At 48.4% G+C, this 19973-nt stretch overlaps 1 protein-coding gene across 2 annotated transcripts in view; it reads left to right on the forward strand.

Annotated features, from left to right (window-relative positions):
- Positions 1–11239: 11239 nt before the first annotated feature.
- The window catches only part of septin3 (septin 3), a 95956-nt gene continuing 87222 nt past the window's right edge, over positions 11240–19973 (forward strand). The window contains exon 1 of one of the 2 annotated variants that reach the window (XM_072588581.1): positions 11240–11286. Coding sequence is in view for 1 of the 2 variants with exons in the window: in XM_072588580.1 (XP_072444681.1) it covers positions 16682–16691 (10 nt within the window). In the remaining variant the exon portion in view is untranslated. Of the gene's footprint in view, positions 11287–16443; positions 16692–19973 lie in introns of those variants that run through there. The other variant, XM_072588580.1, reaches the window with a different exon arrangement.

Here is a 19973-nt window from a genome sequence, read left to right on the forward strand (position 1 = left end):
CCGGTTTACCTCCCACAGTCTGAAGATGTGCAGGTCAGGGTGGATTTTGGCCGTGGGGAATCTGCCCCATAGTGTTCCGGGATTTGTGGGTTAGCTATGGGAAATGTAGGGTAAAGGGTGGCTCTGGGTGGGATGCTCCTTCAAAGGGCTGGCGATGTCTCAATGGGCCGAATGGCCTGCTTCCACACTGTCGGGGATTCCGTGGTAAAACACAACGCACTTGCAGATTTCCCATGAGGCTGCTGGCCTTGTCCTTTGACTATGATATCGGACGAGGGTTCGGAAGTTGCCGTTGGAGGCGGCTCCCTGAGTTGATGCAGTGCGCCTTCTCGATGGTGCACGATGCCCCTGGCTGAGCTTTTGGTGGAGAAGATGTTTACGCTCAAGACTTTGGTAACCAACGGAGCAGGCTACTGTGTCCTGGATGGTGTGGAGCTTCTTGAGTGCTGTTGGAGCTGCACCCGTCCAGGTAAGGGGGGGGGAAGCATTCCTGATTTGTACCTGGTAGATGATGCATGGGTTCTAGGGAGTCATGGGATGTGTTACTCACTGCGGGATTCCTACCCTCTGATCTGAATTTGGAGACACTGCATTTGTAAGACTAGTGTGGTTATGATTACATTCAATCCAAACTGCAGGATGCTGGTACTGGCAGATTCAGTGATGGTAATGCTATTGACCTTCAAGGAGAGATAGAGGAACTCTACCCTGTAAGAAGGGGTCATTATCTGTCACTTGTGTGGTGCGATTGTTACTTGCCACTTATCAAACCAAGCCTGGACGTTGTGCAAGGTTTTGCTGCTTCTGTGTCTGAGGATCTGCAAATGGTGTTGCATATTATGCAATCATCAGCGAACATCCCAGCTCCTGACCTGTTGATGGAGGGAAGGTCATTGATGAAGCAGCTGACGGTGGTTGGGCCCGAGGACCCTCCCCTGAGGAACTCCTGCAGAGATGTCCTGGGGCTGAGATGACTGACCCTCCAACCACCAATAACCATCTTTTTATATTCCTGGTATGACTCCAACAAGCGGGGAGCTTTACTGATTGACTTTTGCTAGGTTCCTCGAGGCCGCTCTTCATCAAAGGTGTTTGGTATGCTTTCCTTTATTGGTCAGAGCATTGAGTACAGGGGTTGGGAGGTCATGTTGCGACTGTACAGGACATTGGTTGGGCCACTTTAGGAATATTGACCTTCCTGCTGTAGGAAGGATGCTGTGAAACTTGAAAGGGTTCAGAAAAGATTTACAAAGATGTTGCCAGGGTTGGAGAGCTTGAGCTACAGGGAGAGGCTGAACAGGCTGGGGCTGTTTTCCTTGGAGCGTCTGAGGCTGAGGGGTGACCTTATAGAGGTTTATAAAATCATGAGGGGCATGGATAGGATAAATAGACAAAGTCTTTTCCCTGGGGTGGGGGAGTCCAGAACAAGAGGGCATAGGTTTAGGGTGAGAGGGGAAAGATATAAAAGAGACCTAAGGAGGAACGTTTTCACACAGAGGGTGGTACGGGTATGGAATGAGCTGCCAGAGGATGTGGTGGAGGCTGGTACAATTGCAATATTTAAGAGGCATTTGGATGGGTATATGAATAGGAAGGGTTTGGAGGGATATGGGCCGGGTGCTGGCAGGTGGGACTAGATTGGGTTGGGAAATCTGGTCAGCATGGATGAATTGGACCGAAGGGTACATCTCTATGACTCTACAGCCTCAATATCAAAAGCAGTCATTCTCATGTCACCTCTGGAGTTCAACCTCTGATGTTCATGTCTGGACTGAGATTGTAGTGAGGTCAGGAGCTGAGGGGCTCTGACAGAAACCAAACTGAACGTTGAAGAGCTGGCTATTGCTGAGTAAGCATCACCTGACAGCACCGTCAATGACATATTCCCTCAGTCCGCCCAGAATAGACTGTAGGCCGATGGGGAATTGGTTGATCGGATTTGTTCTGGGTTTTTTTTTGTTGTGGGCAGGATTCACATTGACGAGTTTCCACATTTTCAGGCAGAGTTGTAAGTAAGCGTGAACTCAGGAGCACAGCTGGTTCGGGAACATGAGTCTTCAGTCCCACAGCCTGTACCTTGTCAGTTCCCTTTGCAGTATCCAGTACCTTCACCTGCTTCGTCCTTTCAGGTGCAATGAGTCAAATCTGTTGAAGACGGTTGATCTGGGGACCTCATGAGGATGCTGTGACAAATCATCCATTCAGGACTTCTGGCTGAAGATCAGCCATGATCCTGTTGAATGGCAGAGCAGATTAGGGGGCTGAATGGCCTCTGATGCTGACGTGAATTCCCATCTTTCCCCTGGCTCATCCTATATCCTGGCCAAACTGTCCAGCTGCAGGCCAGGAATTCTCCACCATTTGTCTTGCAATGACCATTCGGGCCCTCATATACAACATGCATTCCAAGCTCCTAGCCCCGTACAATCAGCGCTGACCCTGAACTGAGAGTGTAGGGCCCTGTCTTGCCTGACTCATCAAAAAATATTTCCTCTTCCGAAACTGGACTTCGGTCTCAGTAAGAGCTGAACATATAAAGCTTTGCATTCAATCAAATTCAAAACAGCTTCTTCCCCACTGTTATCAGACATTTGAACAGACCTCACAAATGTTCATTCTGATCCCTGTCTCTCTTTCTGCAATTTCTTTGTGGCTGTAACACTGAACTCTGTTCTTGAAATAAATGCACAGAGGCTGGATCCTGTCATCATGTCACCCTTTATTTACTAGTGCACAGTGCACTAGCTGTGACCAGCCAACTCAGAGTCAGTCCTCAGTTGAGGGGATTCTAATCTCCTAGTTATATTGGTCAGCCAGGGCTTTCCTGATTATTCCAGGTTAACAACCACAGTCAGAAACCTCATAGTTAATGAGGTTAACCTGGTTCCAATCACCACGGGTCTGCTACCCTGCTGCACTTTGTATGGTACAATCTGTAAAAGAACACTTTTCACTGTATTTCGGTACATGTGACAACAATAAATCAAATCAAATTAAAAACCCCCAACACCTTAGCAGTGTGTCCTCTCTCTCTCTCTCTCGCTTTCTTCCTCAATCACACCGTCCCTCTCCCGTATCCTCCACTGTAACACAGCCCTGACCTGTTTTAACCATTCAAGATCGTTCTGGAAATGCAGTGTTCAATTGTTCTGTGTTTGATTGTGTCTACCTGGTTACTAATCTGCGCTCATTTGATCAAGCCTGGGTGTGGACTTGGATGAAAGTAAGCAGATAAGACAGATGGTACGAGAGGCCGAGAGGATGGTGTAGACACTTTGAAGCATTGTGTAAAACGCTGTAAATTGGGTTTCTGTACTCTCGGAATCTGGTGTCATCTCTGCCCAGCTCTGAGGAAAATCTTACGTAAAACCAATAGCATTTTCTTTCAGTGCAATAATATTTGAACCTGGTAAAAGCCCAGTTAGGAAAATTAAATATTAGTTTTTGGAAAAGGCTGAGCTGGACAGTAGCTCAACGGTTGGCACTGCTGCCTCACAGCACCAGGGACCCGGGTTCAATTCCAGTCTGCATGGAGTTTGCACGTTCTCCCTGTGTCTGTGTGGGTTTCCTCTCACCGTCCAAAGATGTGCATATTGGGCGATTTGGCCATGTTAAAGTGCCCCCAGAGTGTCCAGGGATGCGCGGGAAATATGGGTTTACAGCTATAGGGTAGGGGTGGGATTCTCTTCAGAGGGTTGGTGGAGACTCAACGGGCTGAATGGCCTCTTTCTGCATTATGGGGATTCTGTGATGATGGGGATGGAGGGGGATTTGAAAAGCAATTCTGACCTTAATCAGGGAATCAGTTCAGAAGGAACATAACAGCAGTGTCCGCTGGGGGGGATGTGATGCCAGTCTGGGTTATGAGCACGTCGAATTTCCCCAGGAATGTGCGGAAGGGATTGGGCCCAGATCGTGCACGAGGGAAAATTCCTCTCATTCTTAGCAGGAGAGGCAGGAAACTGAACATAACCCAGTCCATTCTCTCCCGTCCTCCACCAGGAACGCCGATTTTCTCTTGCCTCCATCAGATTTTAAAAACTCACTGACAGGTTGTGGGTGTTGCTAGGTAGGCCCAGCATTTATTACGCATTCCTAGGTGCCCTGGAGAAGGTGATGTTGAGCTGCCTTCCTGAGCCTATGAAGAGACTGTGTTATTTTAGAACATAGAACATTACAGCACAGTACAGGCCCTTCGGCCCTCGATGTTGAGCTGATCTGTGGAACCAATCTGAAGCCTATCTATCCTACACTATTCCATTTTCATCCACATGATTATCTAATGACCATTTAAATGCCCTTAAAGTTGGTGAGTTTACAAATGCTGCAGGCAGGGCATTCCACGCCCCTACCACTCTCTGAGTGAAGAAACTACATCTGAAATCTATCCTCTTTCTATCACCCCTCAATTTAAAGCTATGTTCCCCTGTTCTATCCATCACCATTTGAGGAAAAAGCCTCTGACTGTCCACCCTATAATTATCTTTTTTGTCTCAATTAAGTCAACCTTGTTCTCTCCAATGAAAACAGCCTCCAGTCCCTCAGCATTCCCTCATAAGACCTACCCTCCACACCAGGCAACATCCCAGTAAATCTCCTCTGAACCCTTTCCAAAGCTTCCACATCCTTCCTATAATGTAGTGACCAGACTGTACGCACTACCCCAAGTGCGGCCGCACCAGAGCTGCAGCACGAGGGATTGAGGTGACATGGGGTTGGGAGGGGTTGGGGTTGAGGTGAATTCATAACCCAGGCCAAAAATGCCGTCCCTCCCCGACCTCTGACCTTCTGTGCCTGGTACGAAATGCGGACAGTTTTGAATCCTCCTCAGTCCAGATATCCCCCGCTATCCATCCGAAAGCAGAGCATTCCTACGAAGCCTTTCGTAATGGTGAAAAGCGGAGAAACGTAAATTCATACGGGAGAAATGTCACCTTTCTTCGTAAAATCCTCTTCGGATTTCTTCCGCTTAGCGGGAAATGTAAAAGTGAAGTGGCGTAAAGCGAGCTTTCGAAAAGCAGGGGATAACATTTTGTTTAACATTTTGTTTCCTTCCTGTAGAAGTGACGGGATGTTCCGGCCATGATGGAGCAACGTTGTGGATTTTCGCCGCCATTTGTGAGGAAGCAGGCCGTGAACGCCAGTGTCCCATCCCTGCCGCTGTCTGAGGGACCCTCATCGCCCAGGCTGTTCCAGAGACTGCCATGGCGAGGTTTGAGGATGGGGCAGTGCCCCCTCAGTCCTATTCTGAAGCGCAAGTTCACTGTCAGCTGCCTCACTCAGCGCAGTGCCAGCCCACACCCTGGGCCCGCTTTCAAGGAAAAGGCCGTGCCCAGTCCACCCCCGAACCCGACCCCACCCAGCAGCTCGCCCCCGAGCCGGGCCAAGTGCCCGACGCGGTCTCCGAGCCCCCCGCAGCGGGAGACAGTTGGCCGATCGCTTTGTGGCCAACCCGCCAACGGGGGAGCGCCCAGCTCTGTGCTGGGGTACAAGGATCTCACCGTTAGGGACGCGCGGAGGCGAGACATGGACCTGGACGAGCTGTTGAAGAAAGCCTCGGCCTTCTTGCATCGCAACCCGGTCGGGCGCGTGGACCCGCACGTGGCCTTGAAGCTTCACCCTGTGCAGACGGTCACCATCTCCGAACAACGTACGGAGATCTCCCAGCAGGCCGACAATTCAGACGGCCGCTCGGAGGGGCTACCCACGGTGTTGGAATGCCTAAACTCTCATTTCTGGTTGGGCTCTGTCCTTCCCAACAGCCGAGTCCCAACATCGACCCAGGATCCAGGGGAACCTTTCACCTCCCCGCCGTGGAACTCAACGCCAGGCATCAGACGGCCCTGTTACAGTTTACAGCCTGGTCAGGAGACCAAAGCTCAAAACAGCTTGCAGAACCCCTATCCAAGAGGTCCACTGGATGGGAAGCCATGTCAAGATGATGAATGGCCACACAGTGGGATTGTGGGATTGCAGTCCTGTAGCCTTATTCCAACTCGATCCGCAAGGATTGAAAGTGGCATTCCAAGGTTAGATCCGAAAGGAACCTTAAGAGAGACAAGGGTACCTCCAAGCGGCCATGGATCATTAGATACGGCTAAACACTCAACAAGTGTCCAGTTGAAATGCAACAACCTCGTTCCCACTCAGGACATCAGGGTTCCACAGCCAGAAGGGACATTAGGGTTAAGAGATCACCTCAAGCCGAGCCCCACTCAATCACCGGATTTGTCTCAATGCACCAAACAAGACGATGAACTTCCCACGCCAACACTGTACACCCATCTCCAAAGAAGACTGCAACGAGGAAGGTCAAGGGTCGCTCCGAGCCTAAACGAGGCTGGGTCACCACTGGGTCTGGGCGCCAGTCGAAGGAAGCTGCAGGACAACTCAAAACCCATTGAGTGTTTACGAACACCAAGAGAGGCAAAGAGAAGACATTTTCATGAAGGTTAGGCCACGCGAACATTAAACACTCCTCTCTGTTAATTAGTGTGTGCTTTCCCTAACTCCACTGTATTGAAGTGTAGACTACTCCCTGACTGTCTCGTCTTTTGTTGTAAAGTCTGAAGATGACATCTCTCGTGATGCTCACCCTGAGAGGTCTCCACCTTCCCCTTATCTTCACCCTCTTCATGTTCCCTATTTCCCCACCGTGTTGTAATTGAGTCTCATCCACTCTCACTCAGTTTTGTTTCAGAATCAGGGACATCTTGCCCTGGTCAGCCTTGTGACACAGAGTGGTAGTGTCCTTCCTTCTGATCCAGGAGGCCTGGGTTCAAGTTCCACCTGCTCCAGAGGTGTGTAATAACATCTCTGAACAGGTTGATTTTAAAATACCTGCCCTTTGGTTACAATATTGACCATCTCAACCTGTTTTTATTTTATTCTGGAAATTTCCCAGCCCACTTCCTCCATTGTAACACGGTCCCGATCTGTTTTAACCATCTGAGGGTCTTACATTCTGGAAATGTAGTGTTGAATTGTTCTGTGTTTGATTATGTGCACCTGGTTACTAGTCTATGCTCACTTTGCTCATTTGATCAAGCCTGGGTGTGGACTCAGGGAACAGTAAGCAGATCCACAGAAGCTGTGAGAAGAAACGATGGTGGAGGTATTTTAAAACATTGTGTAAAACTCCATACATAGGGTTCCTGTACACAGCAGACTCCTCTCCATTAGCCATGCTTTCAGTCCAGGAAGGGGGAAGCCAAACGGAACCAGGCCTTAGAAACCCTACAATGAAAAAGAGGCCATTCGGCTCATCAAGTCCGCACCTAACCACCGGAAAACATCCCATCCAGACCAACACTATCCCTGTAACCCAACTTTACCCTGGCCAACTATCTAGCCTGCACATCCTTGGACACTATAGGCAATTTTCCACGGCCAATCTATCTAACCTGCCCATCTTTGGAGAGTGGGAGGAAACTCACGCAGACACAGGGAAAATGCACAAATTCCACACAGATAGTCACCCAAGGCTGGAATCGAACCTGGGTCTCTGGCACTCTGAAGCAACAATACTAACCACTGAGCCACCGTGCTGACCCGGATATAGGAGAAAGTGAGGACTGCAGATGCTGGAGATCAGAGTCGAGAGTGTGGTGCTGGAGAGGCACAGAGGGTCAGGCAGCATCTGAGGAGCAGGAGAATCGACACGTCATTCCTGATGAAGGGTTTATGACCGAAACATCAATTCTCCTGCTCCTCAGATGCTGTCTGTCCAGTTGTCCTTCTCCAGCAAAATACTCTCAACTCTGACCTGGATATAGTCCTGACACAGCAAGGGAAGGGGGTTAGCTGGCAATACCAGAGTATTGGGACTCCCGCTTCCACTTCCAGTTTTAATGGTCAGTGCCAGGCCTGTGACCCTTCACCTCTCTCACCACCCGGGTCGCCCTATATGCCTCCATCATATTCCCCATGTCCCCTATTGTTCCTCCTGCCCCCGATACTCTCATGCCACCCTGTCACCAATGCCCTCTCCATGCACCCCACATCCTCCGTGCTCCACGTACCCCAAGCCCTCTTCATGCCCCGAGTCTCTCACCCAGTGGGCAGACATCAGGGACATAACATCACATTGGAGCTGAGAACAAAATTCAACTTCTACTAATCTAATAATGCTCTGATTGAAACACGATTTATACTGAGCACTCCTTCATGAAAAAAGTCATCTCCAGTGGTTAAACTGTTGAAAGATAAAGTATATCACGAACTACATTAAAAACAGATAATCCTTTTATAGCCTCTTAAAACTGATAATCAAAATGCGACACAGGTTCCCTCCTCAGATTCTGTGGCTCTGCAGTTTGAGCAACTCCCAAAGCATTCCTAATGAGCTCAGCCGTGGGAAATGTCAACCATGCATCTGTTGAAACAGAAAAGAAAGCTGGTTTTTTTTCCCATTAAACTGAACGATCTTTTCGGAAAATCAATTTAATAGGACACTGAGCATTGAAATCACTTCAGATTCTTGCACTGGAGATATGAAGCAGACTTTTTGATTCAGCTTTGTGTCGACGTGGGCAATGGAAGAGGTGGAGTGGTGTCGTGAAGGGAAAGGCAAGTGTATCAGGCCCAACGTTTACCAACCAGAGTCATCGTGGATACGGAGAGTTTCATACTGTGACTGGAACATGGAGCAAATCAGGGTGATATATATTAAAGTAAGAACAATGGGAGGTTATAGCTGCTGGAGTGAGAAGCTAATGTGGGGAACAATTAGGGGCGATGAGAATAATTAGTTAAAACGATTTGGAACGCACTGCCTGAAATGGGTAGACTTGTTCGTGACTTTCTCAAGGAAGTTGGATAAGTAGCTAAGAAAGTAGAAATATAAATATAAAAGGCCTTGGTGGAAGGACGAAGGGGTTGAACTAATTGGATGACTCTTGCCGGGGGCCAAATGGCCTCTTGTCCCATAATATTCATGAAAAATGTGGTCCTCCACCTATTTTAACTTGCATCATTGCAGCCGGACATGAGAACCTGGATGCAAATCAGTAATTTGTGCTTCAAAATAAGCTCAGGATTGGATGGCGAAGCCAAAAACGCTTGAGATTGCGATGTGCACGATAATCTATCAGTGACAGTGATAGTCATGTGCTCGAGTCTGTGAAGAGAGAAAGAACAATATGTTCTGTACTAGAGTTTACAAAATATTCCTGTGTTAGTAAAAGGAGTTTGCTGTAATCCACCACTGTTAAATCATAGTTTCTCTTCGATAGAAGAATTTTACCAAATATATATATACAAATGACATGATGTAATATAGCTGTCTGGTTTATATATACTTTAATATCATCAATCTATTATTTATCTATTGAAACTGGGGTTGTACGGTGGCTCAGTGGCTCAGTGGTTAGCACTGCTGCCTCACAGCACCAGGGACCTAGGTTCGATTCCAGCCCTGGGTGACTGTCTGTGTGGAGTTTGCACGTTCTCCCCGTGTCTGCGTGGGTTTCCTCTGGGTGCTCTGGTTTCCTCCCACAGTCCAACGATGTGCAGGTTAGCGTGAACTGGCCGTGCTAAATTGCCCGTAGTGCTAGGTGCATTAGGTAGGGGAATGAGTCTGGGCGGGTTGCTCTTCGGAGGGTCGGTGTGGACTGGTTGGGCCGAAGGGCCTGTTTCCGCACTGTAGGGAATCTAATCTAATCTTCTGTGTTTGAAGATAATAATTACTTGTAAATATTTCTGTAGCCATGATGATTTCTTTTGGGGAAAACTCTTGAGACTATTGGATGGCGAGATGAGAATAACGCGTCTTGGATAGAAACCGAAACATAGGATTATGAATTCCTATTGCCAGCTTTGGTCTTTAAGTTGACAATTTATTGTCCTGTGACCTGTGTTTTACTTTCAGGGGATTTTGTTAAGAGGGTAGAGGCAAATACAGTTACATTTAACGGACATTTGGGCAGGTACATTATAGGAAAGGTTTAGAGGGAAATTGGCCATGCGCAGACGAACGGGACTAGTCTAATTTAGGAAAGACAAGTTGGACTGAAGGACTCTCATTTTGAAAATGGGGGAGGCAGTGACAGTGAGAAGTCAGATCTACAGAACATGTAATGAAGCAACAGATGTCATCCTGTGTCTGTGTACCTGCTCCATGGCAAACTGCAGAACTGGAGGGAAATTGGAGACACAACTGTTCTACAAAAACCATCTCAATCTAAGGACTTCACAACCTGCCCCAACACTTAAAAAGAAGTCTCTCTCCCTCCAAGTTATGGGTGTTTGCCCTAAGCTTAAAAGTCTAGAAATTTCCACTGGATTAGAATAGGTTCCCTACAGTGTGGAAACGCCCTTCGGCCCAACCGACCCTTTGAAGAGTAACCCACCCCCCCCTCTGACTAATGTGCCTATCGCTATGGTCAATTCACCTGACCTGCAGCACATTTTTAGACTGTGGGAGGAAACTCACATAGATACAGGGAGAATGTGCAAACTCCACACAGACAGTCACCTGAGGCTGGAATCGAACCTGGGACCTTGACGCTGTGAGGCAGCAGTGCTAACCACTGAGCCACCGCGCCACCCATAATGGGTGTCACCAGCTTGGCCAGCATTTATTGCCCACCCCTAATTACCCAGAGTGCAGTTAAGAGCTAAGGACCTTACTAAATAATCGTTTGCCTTGCCATGTTGTAAAATATCGAAATAAAACCCCACCTGAGCCAAAGAAGCTCTCACAAGTTGTTGTAAAAGAAATCATCATGGCTACAGAAATACTTACAAGTAATTATTATCTTCAAACACATAGAAAACCCAAACCTAAAATAAATGATCTTAAAATATATACAAACCAGACAGCTGTATTACGTCACATCATTTGCACATATATTTGGTAAATTTCTTCCATCAAAGAGAAACTATGATTTAACTGTAGTGGATTACAGCAAACTCCTTTTACTAACAGGAGAATATATTCAAAACTCCGAGTACAGAACATACTGTTCTTTCTCTCTTCACATACTCGAGCACATGACTGTCACTGTCACTGATAGATTATGGTGCATATCGCAATCTCATTAATCTACAGAGACTGTTTCTTGCTTCCTGCGTAAGAGATGTTGCCTGTTATGTCTGAGTCATAACCTGGCTTGTCTCTAATGACTGAGTGACTCAAGCAACAGCAAACATTGCAGCAGCATTACGTACTGACCATGAGTGGGTCATGACTCCTACCTCAGAGTGCAAAGGTCAGCGACTGAGGCCCCACTGGGGAAGGCAATGGTCGAGTGGTGTTATCAGCAGTTTGTTAAGCAAGAGATCCAGGTAATGTGCTGGGCACTGGGGTTTGAATCCCACCACGGCAGATGGTGGAATTTGAATTCATTTTTAAAAATTCTGGAATTAAGAGTCTAATGATGACCTGTTTGTCAGGAAAAACCCGTCTGGTTCACTAATGTCCTTGAAGGAGGGAAGCTGCCATCCTTACCTGGTCTGGCCTACATGTGACTCCAGACCCGCAGCCAATGTGGTTGACTCTTTACTGCCCTCTGCGCAATTAGGGATGGGCAATAAACGCTGCCCTAGCAAGCGATGCCCTCGTACTGTGAATCGTTAAAAAAAAGTCCCTGACCATGGCATTCTGACTGGTATTTCGATCTGGCTCAGCACTGGAGGTGCCACCTGAGGCATTACACTGTGGCTAGGTGGCACAATGTGATGGAGTGCTGGCTTTGTGTCCTGAAACGGGCACAAAGACAATCTATAGAATCCGTCCACCAGGCCCGCTGCAAAGGAAGGGCCGCCAGCATTCTCAAAGATCCATCCCACCCTGGGAATGTTTTTCTACAATCCCTACCAACGGGGAGAAGGTACAGAAGCCTGAACACACACAGCAGATGGTTTTGAAACAGTTTCTATACTCCTGTTGTTAGAATACCGAAAGGACTCGCAAACTCTTAACATTCTCCTGTACCTGTGGGTTTTTTTGCCGCTGTTTACCTATTATTTATTTAGTTATGCTCCTTAACTCTGCGATCTGCCCGTGTTGCTCGCAAGACCAAGCTTTTCACTGTGCCTCGGTACATGGGACAATAAATTCAATTCAATTCAGTTCAAAGAATCCTTGGCACCAGTTGAAAGAGATCAGGAACGTTGTCCTTAGTATTGATCCCTCATAGAATCCCCACAGTGAGGAAGCAGGCCATTCAGCCCATTGAGTCCACACCAAAGAGCATTCCACCCAGACCCACCTACCCATCCTACCCCTGTAACTCTGCATTTCCCCTGGCTAACCCACCTAGCCTGCACATCCCTGGACACTATGGGCAATTTAACAAGGCCATTCCGCCTAACTTGCACATCTTTGGAGCACAGAGTATGCTCATTTGCAGAAGTAACTGACTTTAGGTGCTATTGCCTTACACAGTGTGGTCATTCATTCTGCTTTGGTCCCCTATGTTGGAGCATCAGTGAGTAACGAGTGAGGCTGACATGTTGTGGTGTGGGCAATGGTATCATCTGGTCATACGTGTAGTTGAGTAGGGTCTGTGTTGATGAAATGGCAACATAATGAAGACTCCCATTACACTTTAATGCAGGACAGCAAGAAAATAGGCTCGTACCTGCTCTCCCAGTTTGTGAGGGGAACACATAGAGACATAGAGTTGTACAGCATGGAAACAGACCCTTCGGCCTAACTTGTCCATGCCGACCATGTTCCCAAACTAAACTGGTTCCACTTGCCTGTGTTTGGCCCATATCCCTCCTCACCTTTCCTATTCATGTACCTGTCCAAATGTCTTTTAAATTTTGTAATTGTACCTGCCTCCAGCCTCCAGCACTTCCTGTGGCCGTTCACTCGACACACAAAACACTCGCTGTGTGAAAAAGTTGCCCCTCGGGTCTCTTGAAACCTTTCTCCGGTCACAATAAAAATATGCACCCTAATTTTGAATTTCCCCACCCTTACTATTCATCTCATCTATAACCTTCATGATTTTATAAATCTCTCAAAGGTCACCCCCTCAATCTCCTATGTGCTGGTGAGAAAAGATCTCAGTCTCTCTAGCCTCTCCTTATTGCTCAAACTCTCCATTCCCAGCAACATCCTGGTAAATCATCTCTGAACCCGCTCCAGTTTAATAACATCCTTCTGTAACAAAGGTTCGATTTTATCCTGTTGATGCAGGTCGGTGGATGCATGCACACGGCCCAGACCAGGTTCAGAGCTACGCTGGTAAATAATGGATACCATTAGCCTATGGGCTGGGCCGAAACCCATTGGTTTGAGTACTGTGGAGAAAGTGGGGACTGCAGATGCTGGAGATCAGAGTCGAGAGTGTGGTGCTGGAAAAGCACAGCCGCTTTCCAGGAGCAGGAGAATCGACGTTTCAGGCATAAGCCCTTCATCTGGAATGGAATCCCGATGAAGGGCTTATGCCTGAAACATCGATTCTCCTGCTCATTGGATGCTGCCTGACTGGCTGTGCTTTTCCAGCACCACACTCCCGACTCTGGTTGAGGAATGTGCTGAGTAAAGCCAATGATTTATCTACTGCCCTATTCGGGAAGGGGAGAAGGTGGTATGATCATAATGTCACTGGTCTCGTGATCTCGGACTCACAAACTCTTAACATTCGCCTGTACCTGTGGGTTTTTTTGCCGCTGTTTTCCTATTATTTATTTAGCTATGCTCCTTAACTCTGCGATCTGCCTGTGTTGCTCGCAAGACCAAGCTTTTCACTGTGCCTCGGTACATGGGACAATAAATTCAATTCAATTCAGTTCAAAGAATCCTTGGCACCAGTTGAAAGCGATCAGGAACGTTGTCCTTAGTATTGATCCCTCATAGAATCCCCACAGTGAGGAAGCAGGCCATTCAGCCCATTGAGTCCACACCAAAGAGCATTCCACCCAGACCCACCTACCCATCCTATCCCTGTAACCCTGCATTTCCCCTGGCTAACCCACCTAGCCTGCACATCCCTGGACACTATGGGCAATTTAACAAGGCCATTCCGCCTAACTTGCACATCTTTGGAGCACAGGGTATGCTCATTTGCAGAAGTAACTGACTTTAGGTGCTATTGCCTTACGCAGTGTGGTCATTCATTCTGCTTTGGTCTCCTATGTTGGAGCATCAGTGAGTAATGAGTGAGTCTGACACGTTGTGGTGTGGGTAATGGTATCATCTGGTCATACGTGTCGTTGAGTAGGGTCTGTGTTGACGGAATGGCAACATATTGAAGACCCCCATTACACAATCATTTATCTACTGTCCCATTTGGGAAGGGGCGAAGGTGGTATGATGATAATGTCACTGGTCTCGTGATCTAGCGGCCTGGCCTAATGCTTGAGTCCGTGACTTTAAATCCCACCACAGTCGTTAGTGGAATTTAAGATCAGTTAACAGATCTGCAATTGAACGTCAGTCTCAGTCATCGTGACGATGAAGCTATCCATTGTCATAGAAACCCATCTGGTCTCTTTCTGGGAAGGAAACAGCCCATCCTCACCCAGTCCGGGCCTACATGTGACTCCAGTCCAAATGCGCTGAGCCAGCCATTCAGTCCAAGGGCAACTAGGGATAAAGTAGAAGCAACAAATGCTGGCCCCTTGTCAGCAATTCCCACATCCCATTGAATCTCTATAGTGTGGAAGCAGGCCATTCGGCCCCTCAAGTCTGCACTGACCCTTCAAAGAACATCCACCCAGATCCACCCTCCAACCCTGTCCCTTTAACCTTGCATTTCCTATGGCCAGTCTACCTAACCTTCACGCCCCCAGATACCATGGGTATTTTCCCATGGCCAATGCAACCTGATTAGATTCCCTACAGTATGGAAACAGGCCCTTCGGCCCAACAAGTCCACACTGACCCTCCAAAGAGTAACCCACCCAGACCCATTCCCCTACCCTATCTTTACCCCTGACTAATGAATATCACAGGTCAGGCAGCATCCGAGGAGCTGGGAAATTGATTTTTCGGGCAGGAGCCTTTCATCAGGAATGTGGCTGGAAGCCCCGGGGGTGGAGAGATAAATGGGAGGGGGGTGGGGCTGGGGAGAAGGTAGCCAAGAGTACAATAGGTGGATGGAGGTGGGGGGTAAAGGTGATAGGTCAGAGGAGAGGATGGAGTGGATAGGTGGGAAGGCAGATTGGTAGGTGGGACAGGTCATGGGGATGGTGCTGAGCTGGAAGGTTGGAACTGGGGCAAGGTGGGGGGAGGAGAAATGAGGAAACTGGTGAAGTCCACATTGATGCCCTGGAGTTGAAGTGTTCCGAGGCGGAAGATGAGGCGTTCTTCCTCCAGGCGTCTGGTGGTGAGGGAGCGGCGGTGAAGGAGGCCCAGGACCTCCACGTCCTCGGCAGAGTGGGAGGGGGAGTTGAAATGTTGGGCCACGGGGCAGTGGGGTTGATTGGTGCGGGTGTCCCCCTCCCACTCTGCCCCACAGCATCAATGTGGACTTCACCAGTTTCCTCATTTCCCCTCCCCCACCTTAGCCCAGTTCCAACCTTCCAGCTCAGCACCGCCCTCATGGCCTGTCCCACCTGTCAATCTCCCTTCCTACCTATCCGGCTCCACCCTCCTCTCCGACCTATCACCTTCATCCCCACCCCCATCCACCTATTGCACTCTCAGCTACCTTCCCCTCAGCCCCACCCCATCCCCCCTCTCATTTATCTCTCCATCTCCGAGGCTCCCAGCCTCATTCCTGATGAAGGGCTCTGGCCCGAAACATCGACTCTCCTGCTCCTCGGATGCTGCCAGACCTACTGTGGTTTTCCAGCACTGCTCTCTTTGACTCTGATCTCAAGCATCTGCAACCCCACTTTCTCCTAATGCAGATAACACTATGGGGCAACTTAGCATGGCCAATCCACCCTAACCTGCACATCTTTGGATTGTGGGAGGAAACCCATCCAGACGCGGGGAGAACATGCAAACTCCACACAGATGGTCGCCTGAGTTTGGAACTGAACCCGGGTCCCTGGCACCGTGAGGCAGCAGTGCTAACCACTCAGCCACCCACGAAAGAATAAAGAAGTTGTCACTTTGTGCCATTACCCGGGGAATCCCCAGCCCCTGGCCCAGTGGCATCAGGAGGGAAGGGGGCAATGGGTGACGCCACAACAGTCAAATAGCCTGCTTCTGACCTGCCACCGAGCTGTGAGAGTGGCCTCAGCTCCAGTGGGGGAGCTGACAGCAGGGGGAGGAACGTACACCAGTGGAGAAATAAAATGTGCAGTAACATTGCATAGAAAAAAGAGGAAAGAAATTTGCAGTGAGGCGCCTGATCATGGAGAGTTAATGATGTCTGAAAATTGCAGCTCACTGCTGAATGATACAGCACCAGGACCCAGCTCCTGCTCTGTACTGAGTCTGCTCATTCACTGCAGATTCAGGCTGGGGGTCTCATCTGTTCCAGGGAGTCGGTGTCTCTGAAGGGAGGGGAGGGGAGGGTATAGAGAGAGAGAGAGATGTAAGGACGGAGCCAGAATCAATTAATATTCTGGTCACGTGAAACCCAGTGTCAGACAACATCTCTTGTGGTCCAGGAAGCACAGCAATATAATATCAGGTTTATGTCGATATAATATCTGAAAGGTTTGGACGCTGGGAAGGCAATTTCGGTTTTGAAAAAGGAAACCACACACACACACTCACACACACACACACACAGACTGAAACCTTTGTAGGTGTGAGCAGCGTTCCTAGATGTGGAAAGGTAAGCAATTCCTTTCCTCCATTTCTTTGTCATGTTCTCTCTGTCTTGCCTGCTGACTGGGGGTGTATATTCAGCCTCGCTTCTCTGTCTCTCCAGCTCTCAAATCTGATCCTGCAGCTTTCGTGGTGGGTGCTGTTATGTAATATTTTCCCTAAGCAGCTAATTCATTTGCTCAGTGAAACGCTTGCTGGCGCGGGGAGGGGAGAGAGAAAGACAAATCCTACTCTGGAAATGAATTGTGTTTCATAATGAACTATTTGGGGCTGGTAATCTTTCCATCATGATGTTTAAGATTGTGTTTTCAAGGTGCAGGAGCAGATATTGTTAGGCATTCTGTATAATAGAGACTGTCGGCAGTGCTCACAGGCTGTTGCTGATTTGAGAGCATTGTCTACATTGGGCAGCTGGCTCTTGAACAATAATTATAGGGCTGTCTCAACATCTCACAAAGTGACTGACAAGCGATGGACAAACCTGAGATCACATAGGGAAGCCCGTCAGTGGGCAGCCAAGCGCCGATGGGCGCTACCCGTGAACAAACAGATTCTGCAAATTGGCTCCGTTGAGGGCAGGTTCCTGCTGAGGGGTGCCCTCGTCACCCAGAGCCCCTGCTCCTTCCCCACGGGACTCCCTAACCGTGACTGGGGTGGGTTACTGCACCTCCCTATCTTCCAATGCAAGCTGTGACAGTGGTAAGGACACTGCCACAAACAAAAAAAAAAGCCTTTTTGTTTGGACTTTGTCTGTCGAGGCTCCGAAGCGTGAATGTACAGAATCCCCGACAGTTTGGCCATTCAGCCCATCGGGTCCACACCCGAGCCTCTGAACAGCATCCCAACCCCCTACCCTATAACCCTGCATTTTCCATGGCACAACCCTGGGCAATTTAGCAAGGCCAATCCACCTAACCCGTGCTCCTTCGGACTGTGGGAGGAAACCGGAGCAAACCCACACAGACACGGGGAGGATGTGTAAGCTCCACACAGACAGTCGCCCGAGGCTGGAATTGCATCCCTTGGAAATGTGAGGCAGCAGTGCTAACCACTGAGCCACCATAATGCTCCTAGATTACCGCAAAATATTTTCAACCTTGAGGGTTGCTTTCCCTCAGAATCCAAATGTGGCCCCAGGTCTATTGTAGAATCATCGAATGCAGAAAAGACCCTTCAGCCCATCACATCTGTACAGGCCTGATGACACAGTGGGCGGCACAGTGGTTAGCACTGCTGCCTCACAGCGCCAGAGACCCAGGTTCAATTCCCACTTCAGGCGACTGTCTGTGTGGAGTTTGCACATTCTCCCCGTGTCTGCGTAGGTTTCCTCCAGGTGCTCCAGTTTCCTCCCACAATCCAAAGCTGTGTAGGTCAGGTAGATTGGCCATGCTAAATTGCCCATAGTGTTAGGTGCATTAGTCAGAGGGAAATGGATCTGGGTGGGTTACTCTTCGGAGGGTCGGTGTGGACTGGTTGGGCCAAAGGGCCTGTTTCCACACTGTAGGGAATCTGATCTAATCATATTCCTGACGCAAGCTGTTGGCCTGTGATCCAGCCTATGAACGGTCACATGGTGTCACTGCTCACAAAGGAAGAACCTTAAGACCCCAACGATGAAGCCCACACCTTAGTGGGGGATGGACCGGTCAATGGCTGCAGCTCTGATGTCACACTTCCCTGGAGTTTCTCCCATTTTCACACCGTAACCTCCGACTTGATGATACGAGAGCAATGGGTCAAGAAACAAAATTCTACCAGAGCTCTCCAAAGGTAGTGGAGGCCTTTTCCAAACATTTCCTGAATCTCTGGATTAATACTGATGGTACCACTAGGCCATTGCCTGTCCTAAAGATAAACAGGGAGGCATTGTCTTTCAGAGGAGATGTTGGGTAGGTGAGGCCTGGAGCTCAGAGAAATGAGAGGCGAGCTTATTTGAAACAATGACAGGGAAGATGTGGAGAGATGATTTCCCCCTTGTAGGAATGTCTCGAATCAGAGGGATTAATCTCAGGATAAGGGGACGATCCAGTTCAGACAGAATGAGGAGGATTTTCCTCCCTCAAAGAGTAGTGAACCTGTTCGAATCTTTACCGCCACGCCTGGGTCATTCAGTCTATTCAAGGCTGAGAAAGACAGATTTTTACTCAGTAAAGGAATAGAGAGTGTGATGGGATAAAGGGATGAAAGTAGAATGAAGAGTTATCAAATCTGCCATGATCTCATTCAACAGCAGAGCAGACTCAATGGGCTGAATGACCTGCTGCTGCTCGTGCATTTTATGGTCTTTTTTTTTTTGGACTGTTCTGTTTAACACATTTGTGAGTGTTTACCCAAATCTCTTGTTGATTTCTGACTGAGAGATGAATTCTTAACATAACTGTTGAGCCATCACCATGAGAGTCACAGAGATATACGGCACAGAAACAGACTTTCAGTCCAACTCATTTGTGCCAACCAGACATCCTATATAAATCTAATCCCATTTGCCAGCATTTGGCCCATATCCCTCCAAACCCTTCCTATTCATATACCCATCTAAATGCTTTTTAAATGTTGCAATTGTACCAGCCTCCACCACTTCCTCTGGCAGCTCATTCCATACACGTACCACCCTCTGTGTGAAAAAGTTGCCCCTCAGGTCCCTTTTATATCTCTCTCCTTTCAGTTTAAACCTATGCCCTTTAAATTTGGACTCCCCCACCCCAGGGAAAAGATCTTTCCAATTTACCCTATCCATGCCCCTCATAATTTTATAAACCTCTATAAGGTCACCCCTCAGCCTCCGACGTTCCAGGGAAAACAGCCCCAGCCTGTTCAGCCTCTCCCTACATCTCAAACCCTCCAACCCTGGCAACATCCTTGTAAATCTTTTCTGAACTCTACCAAGTTTCACAACATCCTTCCTATAGAAGGGAGACCAGAATTGCAAACAATACTCCAATAGTGGCCTAACCAATGTCCTGCACAGCCACAACATGACCTCCCAACTCCTGTACTCAATGCTCTGACCAATAAAGGAAAGCATACCAAACACCTTCTTCACTATCCCATCTACCTGCGACTCCACTTTCAAGGAACTATGAACCTGCCCTCCAAGGTCTCTTTGTTCAGCAACACTCCCCAGGACCTTACCATTAAGTGTATAAGTCCTGCCCGAATTTGCCTTTCCAAAATGCAGCACCTCACAGTTATCTAAATTAACTTCATCTACCCCTCGTCAACCCATTGGCCTTTCGAAGCTGTGCAGGTCACATGAATTGGCCATATTAAATGGCCCATAGTGTTCACG

This window comes from Chiloscyllium punctatum, chromosome 18 (assembly GCF_047496795.1).
Source record: "Chiloscyllium punctatum isolate Juve2018m chromosome 18, sChiPun1.3, whole genome shotgun sequence".
Lineage (NCBI taxonomy): Eukaryota > Metazoa > Chordata > Chondrichthyes > Orectolobiformes > Hemiscylliidae > Chiloscyllium > Chiloscyllium punctatum.